General features: G+C 44.0%; 1 protein-coding gene across 3 annotated transcripts in view; it reads right to left on the reverse strand.

Annotated features, from left to right (window-relative positions):
- ATG4A (autophagy related 4A cysteine peptidase) overlaps positions 1–14783 on the reverse strand; it is a 63070-nt gene that overhangs the window by 2514 nt on the left and 45773 nt on the right. For all 3 annotated transcript variants that reach the window (XM_049873264.1, XM_049873266.1, XM_049873265.1), the window contains exons 4-11: positions 14572–14670; positions 12043–12144; positions 11790–11862; positions 7859–7938; positions 6768–6955; positions 6568–6646; positions 2305–2450; positions 954–1010 (exon numbers count right to left, since the gene is read on the reverse strand). In XM_049873264.1, coding sequence (XP_049729221.1) covers positions 954–1010; positions 2305–2450; positions 6568–6646; positions 6768–6955; positions 7859–7938; positions 11790–11862; positions 12043–12144; positions 14572–14670 — 824 coding nt within the window. The remainder of the gene's footprint in view (positions 1–953; positions 1011–2304; positions 2451–6567; positions 6647–6767; positions 6956–7858; positions 7939–11789; positions 11863–12042; positions 12145–14571; positions 14671–14783) is intronic.

Raw genomic sequence — 14783 nt, forward strand, 5'->3', positions numbered from 1 at the left:
ACAGATAGAACAGTATGTCTCTTGCTACCCCCATCCAGAGCTCTTTAAACTACCCCCTGTGATCTCCCTTTATTCTTCCGATAAACATTTATCAATGTCTTCCGTATATTAGGCACGTGTTAGAGGTTGAGACTGAGGAAGGCAGATACAGTGATTGGTAAGCCAGAGAATAATGCCCTTTTACACAATAGATACAAAAAGAAATAATAATTCGCTTTAGTATTCACAAGGATTTATGCAAATCGTTTCCTTTAAGTGGTAGCATGCCTACGTTGTTGGTAGTTGCTGTTGAGTTGATTTAGACTCATGGTGACCCCACGTGTGCAGAGTAGAACTGCTTCACAGGGTTTTCAAGGCTCTGACCTTTTGGAAGCAGATCACCAGGCCTGTATTCCAAGGTACCTCTGGGCGGCTTTGAACCGCCAACCTTTTGGCTAGTAGTCCAGTGCTTAACCAATTGTACCACTTAAGGATTCCCTAGTGTGTCTATATCTTATATTAATTAGACAGTTAATAAACAAGCAAGCCCTCTAAACCATGATAGGATGTATTAAACCGTAAATGGACCGCTAAACGAATAGAGAAGTAGTGTAGCTTCTTCAACCACCTCAGTGTTATAAACAGTAAGGAAGTATTAGGCTGAGCTACATGAAATTGGCATGTTTTAGGTTAAAGAGGTAGATGATTAGTTGAATATTTTATGACTCAGTATTTCATATGACTCGTTAGCTTAATCAGATGAAACATTAAGTAATTAAAAGTAAGTGCTCACTTGACATACTAAGCATATTTCAAACAGAAATTTTACTTCAGTTCCCCAAAAGTTAAGCAAAATTCTCATCTCATAATTTCTTTGTTATTTGCTATAAAGTCATATCAGACTAGGTTTGTGTTACTATGAAAAACAGTCTTAAAAAAGTAACGTTCATTTTTTAAAAGACAAACATCTTTACCTTCTGAACAAGGCAACACCAGTTATCAAAATCTTTTTCTTCTTTGCAGAAAAATCCCTTGGTGATGAGGGGGAGGAGGAAGCAAAAGAACACAGCTTAGAATTGGTCAGAGGTACCAAGCAAGGCAGGACTTTGGTATTAGAAGATAGAGTTGTGGGCCCAGAATTAGGATGTGGACCACTCTCTTTGGATATGTCTTCCCAGAGATACAGAGGAAGATTGGCGGGGCTTATTGCCCTACTTAGGCAATACACGCACATTTGTGCAAATGCTCACTCTCGAGTGCATGTGTGCGCACACATGCCCCCACTCTTTCTTTGTGTCTCTCTGTGTCACTCGGTTGCTCGCTCTCGTTTTCTCTCGGCCTCTAGTTCTCTGTCCATCTCCCTTTTTCCTTGTCCCTTTCCCTCCCCGTCCCTCTCATGTTTTGAGATATAGTAACTTGAAGGCAGTCTCCAAAGTGTGGGGTTAATTCCATTATGTTCAGTACACAGATAAGCCAGCAATCAAAAGTCAAGAAGTACTTTTAGCTAGAGGATCTACTTAATAAGGTGGCTTTGACCTTAAGAAAATAGCTATTAGAATAAAGAGAATAATCAGCCTCCTTCTCAGAGCCATCCTACAATGGTGAAATAATGGTTCAAACCAAGAGGAAGACTGTGTGTTCTCAGTTACTGGTGCTCTGACAGTTGGGTTAAACCAGAAAAGGAGATGTAGATGGGCCTCGGGGCCACTGGTTACTTCACAAAAAGATGGCCCTTCAGTGCGTGTAGACAACAGACATATTTCCAGGGGGGTAAAAACCCCTCAACTTCCTGGATTGTGTGCACAGAAAAATGGGCATGGTCTACCCAGGGGGGCTTGTCTCCTTATCTTTCCCTAGCTAGGCTCCACCTTCTTCCATAGGCCCAGGCGGCAATTATTAGAGGGCAAGAAGGCAGGAAAAGGGGGAAAGATAATAATGCAGATAATAGCTAACATTTATAGAATGCTTACTATGTGCCAGGCACTGTGCTAAGTGCTCTACACAGATCGTACCTCATGCAATCCTCGCAACAACCCTACAAGGAAGGAATTATTATTTTCCTCCTTTTTACAGATGAAAAGATCAAGGCTCAAATAGGTTAACTGAGTCCCCCTAAGTCCGTAGCTAATAAGTGACAGAGCCTGGATTCCAACTCGAGCAGTTTGACTTCAAAGTCCATTCCTTACCCACTATACTACACTACCTCTCATGGGGGTGATAAGAGAACATATTCTTGCCACCCCACCTAGCAACCTAGATAACTCCTAGCGAACCAATCTATAACAGGGTGACATATCTTGGCCCATCCAACCTTCAGATACCCACCAATGCTACAGAAGGATCCAAGTTCAGGATGTTCATTCGCTGTGGGGATTGCAGGCAATGGAAAGTCTGGTCATCAACCATTCCATTCTCCTCAGTATCGACAAAGGTCTGGGTTGTGTGAGGGTCCAAGAAGATGAGCTCATCACCTGTTTTGGATGAGACATGCTTAACCTTCCAAGAATTGCTGGCCCTGACACCATTGCTGCCCTCGGGAGAAGGCACTCTGGGGCTTTCTTAACCCTGCCTTTGGTGACAATGAGAATGGGATGACAGAAAGCCTGAAGCCAGGGAAAGCATGCTTGAAGAAGCTACCGGAGCCCAAATTCAATCATTCAATGAAAAGACTTGCCCTAGGGTTTACATGTCCTCAATGTTCAAGTCCCAAAATGGAAAGCAACAGGTTTGGGAAAAGGTGGGCATGAGAAACCACAGATGACATGGCAGGCTCTGTGAGCAGCAGTATCAACGAGGTGGTTGGTAGAATCACCAGGCCCTAAGCCCAGGTTCCATTAAGGGGCTTTCTGCCTCTTTTAACATTGGAAAGCATCTCTCGCTAGACCATTGGTTCCCAGAGCTATGGTCAGAAAGCACCTCTGACCAGGCAGATGACCTTGGCCTCCAACAGAAATGCTACCCAGACAGAATGGGAAGGCTAACTGCTATAGGTGAGATACCAAGGAGCTGACTTCTGGTCTTGATTAGTTACCAAGTTAGTAAATGTCAGCAAGTTAGTAATTTCTGTGGGAGGGGGGAAGCACTGCCTTTGTCACATAAACATCAGTACAGATGCATCCCACTGGGAAAATTCACTTTGAGATGATCAACCCTTTACAAATGAAAGAAAAGCCATGCTTCATTAAACTGAAAAAGCCTATCCAAAAAATGACCTAAGTACTGGGAGGAGTTTGGGATAATAAGATTTCTACTTTTATCTGATACTTAAAGGGCTGAGAGTTCCCCTAATGCTTATCAGAGGCATACTAGGTATACAAAAGTTCCTAAGGGGGCACCCCAACCTCACTGTCCAGGCCTGGGGACCATCTGAGTTTCTGTGTCCTAGACTGTGTCCGGCAACCAAGAGAGTTCTACCTGTGATAGAACAGGGTAGGAAGGGGGCCCCAAAGAGTCTCCCTGGAATGGCATCCAGGATTGTGTTGGGCACCCCTAAATGCTTCTGCTGGAAAAGAATATGTTCCTGAAGTCTGATGAAAAGCTTAACTTTTCTCTTATCATAGATCTGGGACAAACCACTGAACTCACTCTCTGACTTAATTTCTCTCTGTGTAAACTGGGGTCATTGAGCCTGTTCTAGTTACCTCACAGGGTATTATAAGAAACAGAAGATTTTGCCTCTTTGAAATGCTTAAGACATAATGCACATACATACAAGGTGGTCATAGAAGTATCTTGCTTAGATTCATTGTTCTACAGATACATGTCCAAGAGCACACACAAATCAATACCCCAACGAGACCTGCATTATAAAAGTCAAGGTACATTTTCCCCTAGATCACATCTCTCATACTAAGAGAAGTCACCATCCTCAGAGAGCTGGGTGGGATCGGTTATATATTAAAAAATCCCTCAAGTCACAACCAAAAGCAAGAACCACGTTGTTTAGAAGACCGCCTACAAAAGAACATAGAGGAAAAGGGAGTTGTGGACAAGGAAATGGAAAGTAAAAGTAGGCTCACAACCAAGCAGTCTGCCAAGAGTGTTCTGAGTTAAGGTGCTAGGAGTAATAACATCGCGTTCTCTGACTCTGGCCAGGACCTTTTCCAAAGGGCAGGGGGTGTGTATACTGGAGCTTTGCAGGCTGCCCCGTTTCTGAGAGTGCACGTAAGAGATGTAGTAGAAGATGTAAAAATTCCTAGAGATGATGTGAGGACTAAACAAAGGTCTTTCATGAGGCCCAAGGAGAAGAGACAGGCTACTCAACCATCTCAGAGACAGGGCTAAAGCAACAGATCTCAAAGTGGCAACCTATACCCAGGTGCAGGGAACAAACATCTCCCTCTCTCTAAGCAGGCAAAATCTGACTGCCAGAGTCTCACCCTGGCCATATTCATGCACACCTAGAGCTTCTTCCAGCTTCCTACTGGGCAGGAGGGCCCTAGGGGAGTCATGTGGTGTGACAGGCAGAGACGGCCACACTGGGACTGAATCCCAGCTTCATGACTTTCTAGCTGGAAACAACCTCTCTTAATCTTAGTTTCACTATCTGTAAAATGGAAATAACAATCTCTACCTCACAGGTGTGTTGCATGGGATTAAATGCTGTAATATATGTGAGGCGCATTGCAGAGTGCCTGGCACAAGATAAGCTGTTCAGTAAATGACAATTCCCATTCCTTCAGCCATTCTGCCAGTCTGGACCTCCGAACCTCATACAGTATGGAGTGAGTCAGAAAAGGGGTCCTGGGGAGACTGTGGGGTCACAAGCGAAGGATTTATAAAAGTTAACAGGCAAATAGGTACTGTGTGGACCTCTATCTTGGGCTATTTATTAAACAACTGAGGCTTGCCTCACTCCTCTTTAAGTCAGACTTCACAAAAGTCACCCCAACCCAGCGGCTTCAGGGAACAGGAGGGCTATGCCAGCTAAGCAAATTCTCTCTGGGTAAGTTGTAATGAGGGAAGCCAGGGGGGCCAGAGAAACACATACACTGAGATCCCTCCCAAATTACTGTTCAATCCATGTCCACCTCATCCTCAGGCACAAACAATAGGAAATATAATTTTGCAGCCTTCACTGACAAGAACCTAAAACCGTAGAAACAGGGAACGTCAAAATTTATATAAATCTAACTCCTGGATTTTGTACTTAGAAAAAGAAAAGCCTCCACCACAATCTCCAGATTTTCTATTAAACTGTAGTTCTTACAATTGACCAGTAGATGGCAGCATTAGAGAGCTGCAACAATTGTGTGGACCCCCCACCCCCGCCGCCGCCTTCCCCCCCATACGCACACTAAAGTGAGGAAGAAGGAGCAAGCAAAGAGATGTGGTAGGTCAGGCAGGATGGAGCCACCTTTTACCGACTGCATACTATATACGCCTGGCTTTGCTGAGTGCTCTACTGTGAGATGACCACACTGAGGCAGGTGTTAGCCCTATTTTACATAAAAGGAACCTGAGACCCACAGAGTGTATAATCCTTTCCTTTGGTCACACGGCTAGCAACTGTGGGGAGAAGGGGCACGCATGCCAACCCAGGGCCGTCTGTATCCGTGTCACCTCACCTCCCTGAATCTCCAATGAGGAGATGGGGGGGGCGGCGGTGACCAAGCCAATCTCCACCCTGTCCTCTGCACACCCCCTCAGGCCATCCCCCCACCCTTGCTCTGGCTCTCCCTCACTGTCAACCAATCTACACTCATAACTTCCAGCGGACCAGTTTCAGACCATTCCACTCCTGTAAGAGGTGTGTGTACCAGCCTTCCCCAGCTACCTCATTCCCTTACTCCTGTCCTTCCTTCAGCACTAACCAGATCTCTAGGCTGCTGTGATTCCAAGAGTGGTCTGAGGACCAGCAGCAAGAGCACCACCCAGTTAGAAATTCAGAATCTCCGGCCCCACCCTAGCCCTACTGAATCTGCATTTTAATAAGCTCCCAAGGAGATTCGTGTGTACATTAAAGTTTGAGAAGCACTGGGCTAGCTCACCTCCTGTTCCTAGGGCCTTAAATGTCCCTGGTCACAGCTGGTGGGTAAGGTGGCTGAGTTGCCAGAGGCGCCAAACCATGCAGCAAAGGCCAGGCTGCTCATTAGGACCCGCATTAGGAAGTTAGTGGTTTTAAGACGTACTCCTCATTGTCAGGAGAGGGATACCTAGTCTTTGCCTCATCTAATTCCCATGCAGGATAATGAGCCAGCAGGCCCAGCTGCATGGGTCTGGGAAGCCAGAGAACTGCTCCTGGCCAATCAATGAGGTGTTCACAAGGCTAAGGGAGTGAAAGTGCTGCCCTGGCCCCACAGGAAGAAGAGAGATGTGCTGGGGCAATGATGTGACCTTGGGGCGAGCTGTGGAACCATCTGATCAAGAAGCAAGGAAGTAGAGGCACTGAAAGGGGATCTGCTCTCCATCAGGCACGCACAAGTGTTACTCTCCCTAGATCAGGTTGGAGACAGAGCAGGCTGACCGCGGCATCCATCCCTGGGCTAGATGGGGGCCCACTAACGGAATTGCCTGGGCTTCCATGCAAACCTTCACCCCCCTCTCCCCTGGCCCCCAATGACTTACTTGTGATTCCTCTTTTCTTACCTAAGAATCCTATGAAATAATAGGCGTTATTTGGTTTTCCTCCTAATGCCCCTAAAGACTGTGGCATCTTAAAACACTCCTAGAGGGAAAGAGAATGCAAGATTCTCAACTCACTTGTGGACTGCTGCTCACGGATCTCTGTGCTCACATGGAGGTGTGATGGACAGGTGGCAGTGGGCTTGGGAAAAGGAGCGACTTACTTTGAATGCGTCAACATAGACAGGGTTGATTTGATTTATGCCCAGGCGAAGGGGCACAATGAGCAGCAGGGGTTTCCAGGCTGGGCAGCATGCAGAAGTGCCCTTACTCTGGCTGGAAGCACTCGGAAAAGCTGGGGGGCTTTCACCAGCTGCACCAGCACTCAAGGGAAAGACACAGCACATTTTTTCTAGAAACAGAAGAAAAGACAGCTGGGTAAATAGGGGGTATCCAGCCCTAGAAGAGACTCCAAAGGTAATACTAAGTGGGGGGGGGGCTTCACATGACATGCCCTGCCTGGAATGTCCTCCACCCTGCTAACCAGGGAGCGGCTGTTCCCACCTCTTTCATGAGACCCAGGCCACTCCTTCAGCCCTTGCCCACTTCAGTCTTCATTAAACACTTGTTTAGTTCCGTCAGATATTATGAGCTTATAGAGAGAATCTCATTTCTCAACTAGTCTGCAAGGGCCTTTGAGACAGGACTGTATCTTTAAGTTTCTCTAACCTCCATGGGCATGGAGCCCAAGGCTGGACAAAGATTAAAAAAAAAAAAAAAAAGGCGTTGCCCAGTCAATTCTGACTCATGGGGCCTGCATCAAAGACCTATTAGTGGTTTAACTGATGCTATGCACTTTGGGTCCCTTCAGGGAAAAGGTCTGACACCTCACTAAGGGGCAGCAAGGGCCCTCTCATTGTTTTCTCCCTGTCAGAAAGCTGAAAGTGAAGAGAAAAAAAATGGCACAGGGAATGACTAACCAGAGCCCTTTGCTCCCTTAAAGAGTCCCTGGGTGGTGCAAATGGTTAAGCACTGGGCTACTGACTGAAAGGTTGGTGGTTTGAACCCACCCAGAGGCACCTCGGAAGAAAGGCCTGGCAAAAGATGACAGCCATGAAACCCTGTGGAGTACAGTTCTACTCTAAAACATATGGGGTGGATGGCAACTGGTTTGTTTTTTGTTTGTTCGTGCTCTCTTAAGCTTGATGCTCTGGTGTGGCAGGCCAGAGAGTCTCTCCAGGGCCCCGGCTCTCTGAGCGGTGAGGAAGGAACTCCTCACCCACCAACCGGGAAGGTAAACAGGCTTGGGACTCACTGATATCTTCAATGACCACCGTGTTATCCATTGAAACATAAACAGCCAAGGAATTCCACTCGTCAAATAAAGCAAGTTTTCTGCAAAAGCAACACACAATGAAGTCACAATTGGGGAAGATGGAAATATCAGCAGGAAGCAGTACAATTTATGCCCAATGTCCCTAAAGTCACCAAATGCTGAGCCACAGAGGGGCCGGTGTTCACCTCAGCGCCGGCTCCTTTGTCAGAGCTCTGAGACATTCCTTGACCAGGGACCTAGAGAATGCCACAGTCACTGGATCTGAACCTCAAAAAGGAGACTGCTCTGCTTTACAAAATAGAAAGTCTACCTCCCAAAAGGACCTTACTCCTACTGGATGAAATCGGAGTTATGAATCCATCTCCTCCCAAGAGAGTTTGTTTTCTTAAATAGAAGACATTCTGGCTCACTGCTTTTAAAAAAAAGGCGGGGGGGACTATCATAAAAAACATATTTGGTAGTTACTAAAGAACATCTGCCTTGAACATTGTGTACATTTTAAAGAACTATAAGGGATCAAATTGACAACAGCAGCTCAAAAGGTTGGATAGGAAGCTTAGGGGGCAGTGAGTTTATGTCAGTGGGGAGGAACAATTTGGAAGAGGAAGATGACAATGGTCATACAATTTGAAGAATGTAATCAATGTTACTGAATCAGACCTGTAAAAACTGCTGTATTGGTATATGTTCTGCAGTGTACATTTTCAGCAACAATAAATAAATAAGCATGTGTGTGTGTGTGTGTGTGTGTGTCTGCTTCAGAGCATAGAGAATGTGGAGAATAAGCCCCAGGAAAATGCAGAGAGGTATGATCTCCTCCACCCCTCCCCAAATGCAGTGAGACTGCTGCTCAAGGAGACTTAGGTTAAAGATTGACTCTCTGTAGGGCCTGACTGATCAGCTACTGAAGAGAGAACATGCTGAACTGTATGACTTCATGGGAGATTAGAAAAAAAAAATCCTTTTAAAAGAGAGATTATCTGATGTTTTTTAAGGGAAATACCCTGCTTATTCGCCTTTACCTTCTTCTCTTCTTGCCAGTCTAAGATACATTTAACCTGACTACTGCTGGGATTCTTGTGTAAAGCTCAGTCTCCACTGGACAAAAGAAAAACACATTGTCTCCCAAACCAAAGTAGCTTCCAGGAAGGGGTTAATTACCATTACACTTTTATTTCATTCTTTTTAACATATCGTCTTTTTCCCATAATAATGATAGAGTACTCATTAAAAAACCCATTGCCGTTGAGTGGATTCTTACTCATAGCAACCCTACAGGACAGAGTAGAACTGCCCCACAGGGTATCCAAGGAGTGGTTGGTGGATTCGAACTGCCAACCTTTTGGTTAGCAGACAAGCGCTTAACCACTGTGACACTGGGGCTCCACAAGATAGAGTACAATCATAAAAAATTTGTTTCTCTAGCTCAAATGGCATAACATAGTTTATAAAGAAAATGTTCTGCATTCTACTTTGGTGAGTAGCGTCTGGGGTCTTAAAAGCTTGTGAGTGGCCACCTAAGATACTCCTCTGGTCTCTTTCTGTCTGGAGCAAGGGAGAATGAAGAAAACCAAAGACACAAGGGAAAGATTAGTCCTAAGGACTAACAGACCACAAGTACCACAGCCTATATCAGACTGAGTCCAGTACATCTAGAGGGTGCCCGGCTACTACCACCAACTGCTCTGACAGGGATCACAACAGAGGGTGCCAGACAGAGCTGGAGGAAAATGTAAAACAAAATTCCAACTCACAAAAAAACAGAAAAAAGACCAGACTTATTGGTTTGACAGAGACTGGAGAAACCCCAAGAGTATGGTCCCCGTACACCCTTATAGCTCAGTACTGAAGTTACTCCTGAGGTTCACCCTTCAGCCAAAGATTAGACAGGCTCATAAAACAAAATGAGACTAAAGAGGCACAGCAGCCCAAGGGCAAGGACTAGAAAGCAGGAGGGGACAGGAAAGTTGGTAATAGGCAACCCGGGTTTGAGAAGGGAGAGTGTTGACATGTCGTGGGGTTGTTAACCAATGTCATAAAACAATATGTGTACTAGCTGTTTAATGAGAAACTAGTTTACTCTGTAAACCTTCATCTACAATACAATAAAAAATTATATTTCTATTTGTTCATTGCTGGAAACCTCAAAATTGTGAAGAAGCAAATTCTGAGAGATGTCACTTAAAAATCAAGCCAGGTTTTGGGCTCCGCACAATTATTCTACGCTTTAATACCTTCTACCATGGGTTCCTACGGTGCTCCCTCAAATCCTGCCAGATTTCCACTTAAAAACAAAAAACCAAACCCATTGGCGTTAAGTCAGTTCCGACTCATAGTGACCCTGTAGGACAGAGTAGAACTGCGCCACAGAGCTTCCAAGGGGCGCCTGGTGGATTCAAACTGCCACGCTGTTGTTTAACAACCGTAGCACAGAACCACTATGCCACTAGGGTTTCCAGATTCTCACTTAGCAAAGAGCAAATCCATGATGCCCAAAGGCACTGCTTAAAAAGGCAAGAAAGTGGTCTCAGAGATGTTGTAGCTAGAAAAGAATAAAACCAAGATATAGGTTTTACTTGAGTACCCAGAAAATTCAGACTACTCCCCTCACACATACACATTTCCAAAGCATTCTAGTTTATTGCAGATTGGCAAATAATTGAAACAGTGCCTCATCTGTACTTTGCATGCAGTACAGGTAGTCCCCGACTTAAGACGGGGTTCCGTTTCAAAAACTCCAGCAGAAGTTGGCTCTGACATAAGTCGAATATCTCATTTTTTTAGTTTTTATTATTATTGTCTTTTATTATCAGTATCTTTATAAATCATAACATTGAACATCTGTGAATGATAACATCAGCAAATTACACACTGCAACCTTGTATGTAGTACATATTATTAATGATAAGATGTACCAAAAAAAAAAAAACCTCAGATGGTCTTAAGTGTAGTCAGAGTAACTCGAATATTATGTAAATCGCACACTACCTGTAGTTCCTATAATTATGCGCTCCAGAGTGCCCAGGAATTGCTATACCAAAGGAGTCCAGATTGGTTTCAATCTTCTTATCCCTAAATCTGGCCCCAGATTTTGGCTGCCATTTTCACTCCTTCATCAAATATTTATTGAGAACTTATGAGTGACAGGCAGTTTTATATGCTAGTGTTACAGGAGTGAACAAGACAAATACAATTTCTGCCCTAATGGAGTTTTCCTTCAGGGACAGGCTATCAAGAAAGAGAGTAACCACAGGTGATGTGGGCTGGGAGTGAAGGTGCCCGTGCCACTTACCCTATTCACTTTCAAAATGTTAGTTCTGGCCACTCTACCTCACCTCTGGTTGTGGGAGGTGAATTCTGGAGTTTAACAGGACAACTGCAAAAGTATCATGGTAGACTCTGTCTCCTGGAATAGGCAGTGAGCTCCTTGAGGCAAGGACTGTGTCTAGTTTATTTCTATTTGCCCAGCACTTAGCAAAATGGAGGGACTCAGTATATACTGAATAAGTGAATCATTTTTTTATACTATACAGGGTGGGAGTCCATTTCTTGCCTAGGCTACCTCAGCCTCCACCTCTTAGTACGAACTCTTTGGCTTCAAAGTGACCCCCAGGCTGATGGCTCCCTGGCAAGTGAGCAGCAATCTGTAGGGTGAAATACTGAATGATTCCTGGTGGACGTCCACATATGCTGGTACAAATGAGTACAACCCCGATATACCAAGATAGATGTTCACACGTACGCATTGCAAAGAACTGGCCGAGGAAAATGGTACAGATGTTTGATGGCTTAGCAGTAGGGGTGGCTTAGTGGGATTGCAAGAATAATTAGGCTGATGAGAGAAGAGTTGGCTGGGGAAGGAAGTATAGGAGACAGGAGAATAAGGCGGACATCAAACTGTTTTACTTACTTTAACACCTGTGCAACTGTATTTGGTCCAAACCATTCACCAATTGATTTCCCTTCTCCTACACCCATTTGTGCTGTTTTTATGTGGGGAAAAAAATAAACATGTTAGCCAAAGAACTTCCAGTAAGCCACAAATTTTTTTTTGCATAAATAGCCAAGCAGATAGGTAACTCAGTAGAGCCACATACAAGGCAGGGGAAGAGGAGAAGCAGGTATAGGTATTGCCTTTAAACTGTTGATCTATATAGCCTTACCCATTTGATGGATAGAATAGCAACAGTCTTTTCTATCTAAGAAGCACTGGAGGATCCGTTGGTATTCTTTGGGTTGTTCTTTTTGTTTCGCCCAGTTCCAGTCTTTTTAGGAAAAAAATGGTTTTAATAAATTATTTTTATAAGTATTTATTACCTCTCTGCTGTTTTGTTTAACTACGAAGTTAGAAGGAAAACAAAAGAATTCAAGAATAATCAAGTTAGAACATTCCTAAAGTACCTTTAATTTGATGACAAAGACATTGGGAAACTGATTACCTTCAAAGGCCCAGTGGGTATAAAGTAAAAGCAAAACAAGGAGTTGACCAATGAATTGACTCAGCCCAAGGGCTGGAGCTGGATAACTATAACGTGAAAACACTGCATCACGAAGGCCTTTCTAGTCAGCTACTCGGTAAACAGGAGGTCACCACAAAGCCCCGTAGTATATCCATATATAATCCAGACGTCATGGCGTCTCATCTCTACACAGACAGCAATGGCTTTTGTCCTTATATTCTGGCAGCATTGCCAAAAGCCTCTCATGGGGGGAAGTGATATTTTGACACACAACAGTTCACAGGGAACTGTACGTAATTTATAACTAAAGAAGCTTTAAAAAAAAATGCATGCTACCATTTTTATACCACCTTTTAAAAGGTTCACACTGACCTTTGGAAAAACAAATACCTTTGCTATCAAGTGTACAAGGCTTCCTCAAGACCAAAGCCAAAATAACTACATCTATAGGGACCCCATCCATGCCTTAGGTATAGCCCCTCAAATTCTATAGAGGCCACTTATCACTTACTGACGATAACTAAAAAAAACTCTACATAATCACTGCTGTGAACAGGATGCACTACTCCTATTCCCTCAGCTCAAGGAACTCTGTATAACTCTGAGGTTTAGTTTGTTTCCAAGATATAAATTTCTCTTCTGAGGTTTGAGAGTTTGAATTAATGGCTGAAATATACTTGAAGCCAAAGGCCATTATCTCCAGAGTCTTCAGTTTTCTTTTGCCTCTAGCATTTCAGAAACCAAAGTTTTAAATGTCATATCCAGCACAATCTTCAGAGGGTGAATGACATCCAACTTCTTCTCATTAGCTACGGAATTGTCCAAGTCTGGGGAAGTCCTGCTTAGCTGCTAAGTGCCACTAAATAATATTTACCGATGACAGTGATAAGTGAACACCCCACCTCAATTTTAAAATAACTGAACGGGAAACGATCCAAGATACCTCTTTTATAAAATTACATCTTATATTTCATCTTAGCTATAAGATCTATTTCCAAATTCTTCCTGCTACTTGTTTTTATATTTAAACAACTGAGACTGCTGACTGTGGGGATTTTTGTCCAGTTTGGTCCCCACAAAACTCGTTCCAGAATAATCATCTTGAAGTGTTTTATAAATGAGAAAAAGTTACAGGAAGACTGGATCTGCACAAAGCAGTATGTGCACAGTAGAAAAATCACTGGACAAGAAACCAAAACTAAATTCTATGCCCAAATCTATACTCTCTGGCTCTTTGACCCTGGGCAAAATCACCTCACTTCCCTGAGCCTCGGTTACCTCATCTGTAGAATAGAAATTGTAACACTGCCCAGTGGAAGCAGACATAGGATATTTGGTGGCACCAAGACTTAAAGAGGGACTAAGGTGATCTCAACGTTTCTTAGCTTCCTTGAAAGGAAGGGAATAAGCCCTCCAATGTCCCCAGACCCCTTTCCAATCCTCTCTGATAACTGCAGCAGGATCTGTGAAGTTGCACAGTGGGGAAAAGGGAGTGACGTTTCCATACTTCTAAATCTCAATTAGCAACAGCCAATAAGTTCAGCAGCCCAGTCTTATCCAAGGTGTCCTTTCACTTTCTCATTCCCAAGCTAAAATGGATAAGTGCTTGAACTGGTATCCAGCCCAGGTCATCCTTCAGATGCCAACAGGGAAGCACGCACATTTCTTAAGAAAGCAAAGACTCAAGAGTTTCATTAAGAACCAAAAGGTTTTTAATGAAGTGGCCTCCTAAGGAAGTTAATTTAAGGATTCCTTCCCATCAAGTGAGCATCCCTAGTGAACCAAAACCAAAATAACACCAGCTCCCTCATTAGGCACTTCCTTTAGGTCACTTACATCCTTCACCAGGCATATATTTTAAATGAGGTCAAGAAACAGACTTACCACCACCACACCCTTCTTCCTGCTTACTTTGTCATCTGATTTTTTAAGGATTCACTTGAACAATAGCATAGATGGAAACTCTTAATGACACACCTGCCTCAAAGTTTAGTTCTGTCCCAGAATAAGAACTCTCTCTGCCCTGGTGAGTCACAAAGAAATACCAGCTGTTTCCTCTTATGAGGGGCTTTGTTGACTTGTCAGGCCAGCCACTTGAGTGTTCAGAGGACATTTGGGGACCTGCAGCTTTGTTACTAAGTGTTTCTAAAGCTCATCATCAATGTTAAACTGACAGCAGCAAGTGACACTTCAGACTCCTTTGAGGCAGTTTAGAGGACAAATGTAACTCACCCCTTCCCAAGTGTCTGCAGATGAGGGCTTGAGCTAGCATCATCTGTCCACAGCGTAGCATACATCCCCAGCCAGCATCAGAGGAAGGGCCAGTTCCCCCTGTTGGCAAAAGGGATGAGAATGAATATGGATTCCTTTAATTGCCCTTCCCCTAAGCATCAGCATATTTGGGAATCATTCAAGACATGCAAACACACATTCTGAAAAGGGAG

This window comes from Elephas maximus, chromosome X (genome assembly GCF_024166365.1).
Source record: "Elephas maximus indicus isolate mEleMax1 chromosome X, mEleMax1 primary haplotype, whole genome shotgun sequence".
In the NCBI taxonomy this organism is placed as follows: Eukaryota; Metazoa; Chordata; class Mammalia; order Proboscidea; family Elephantidae; genus Elephas; species Elephas maximus.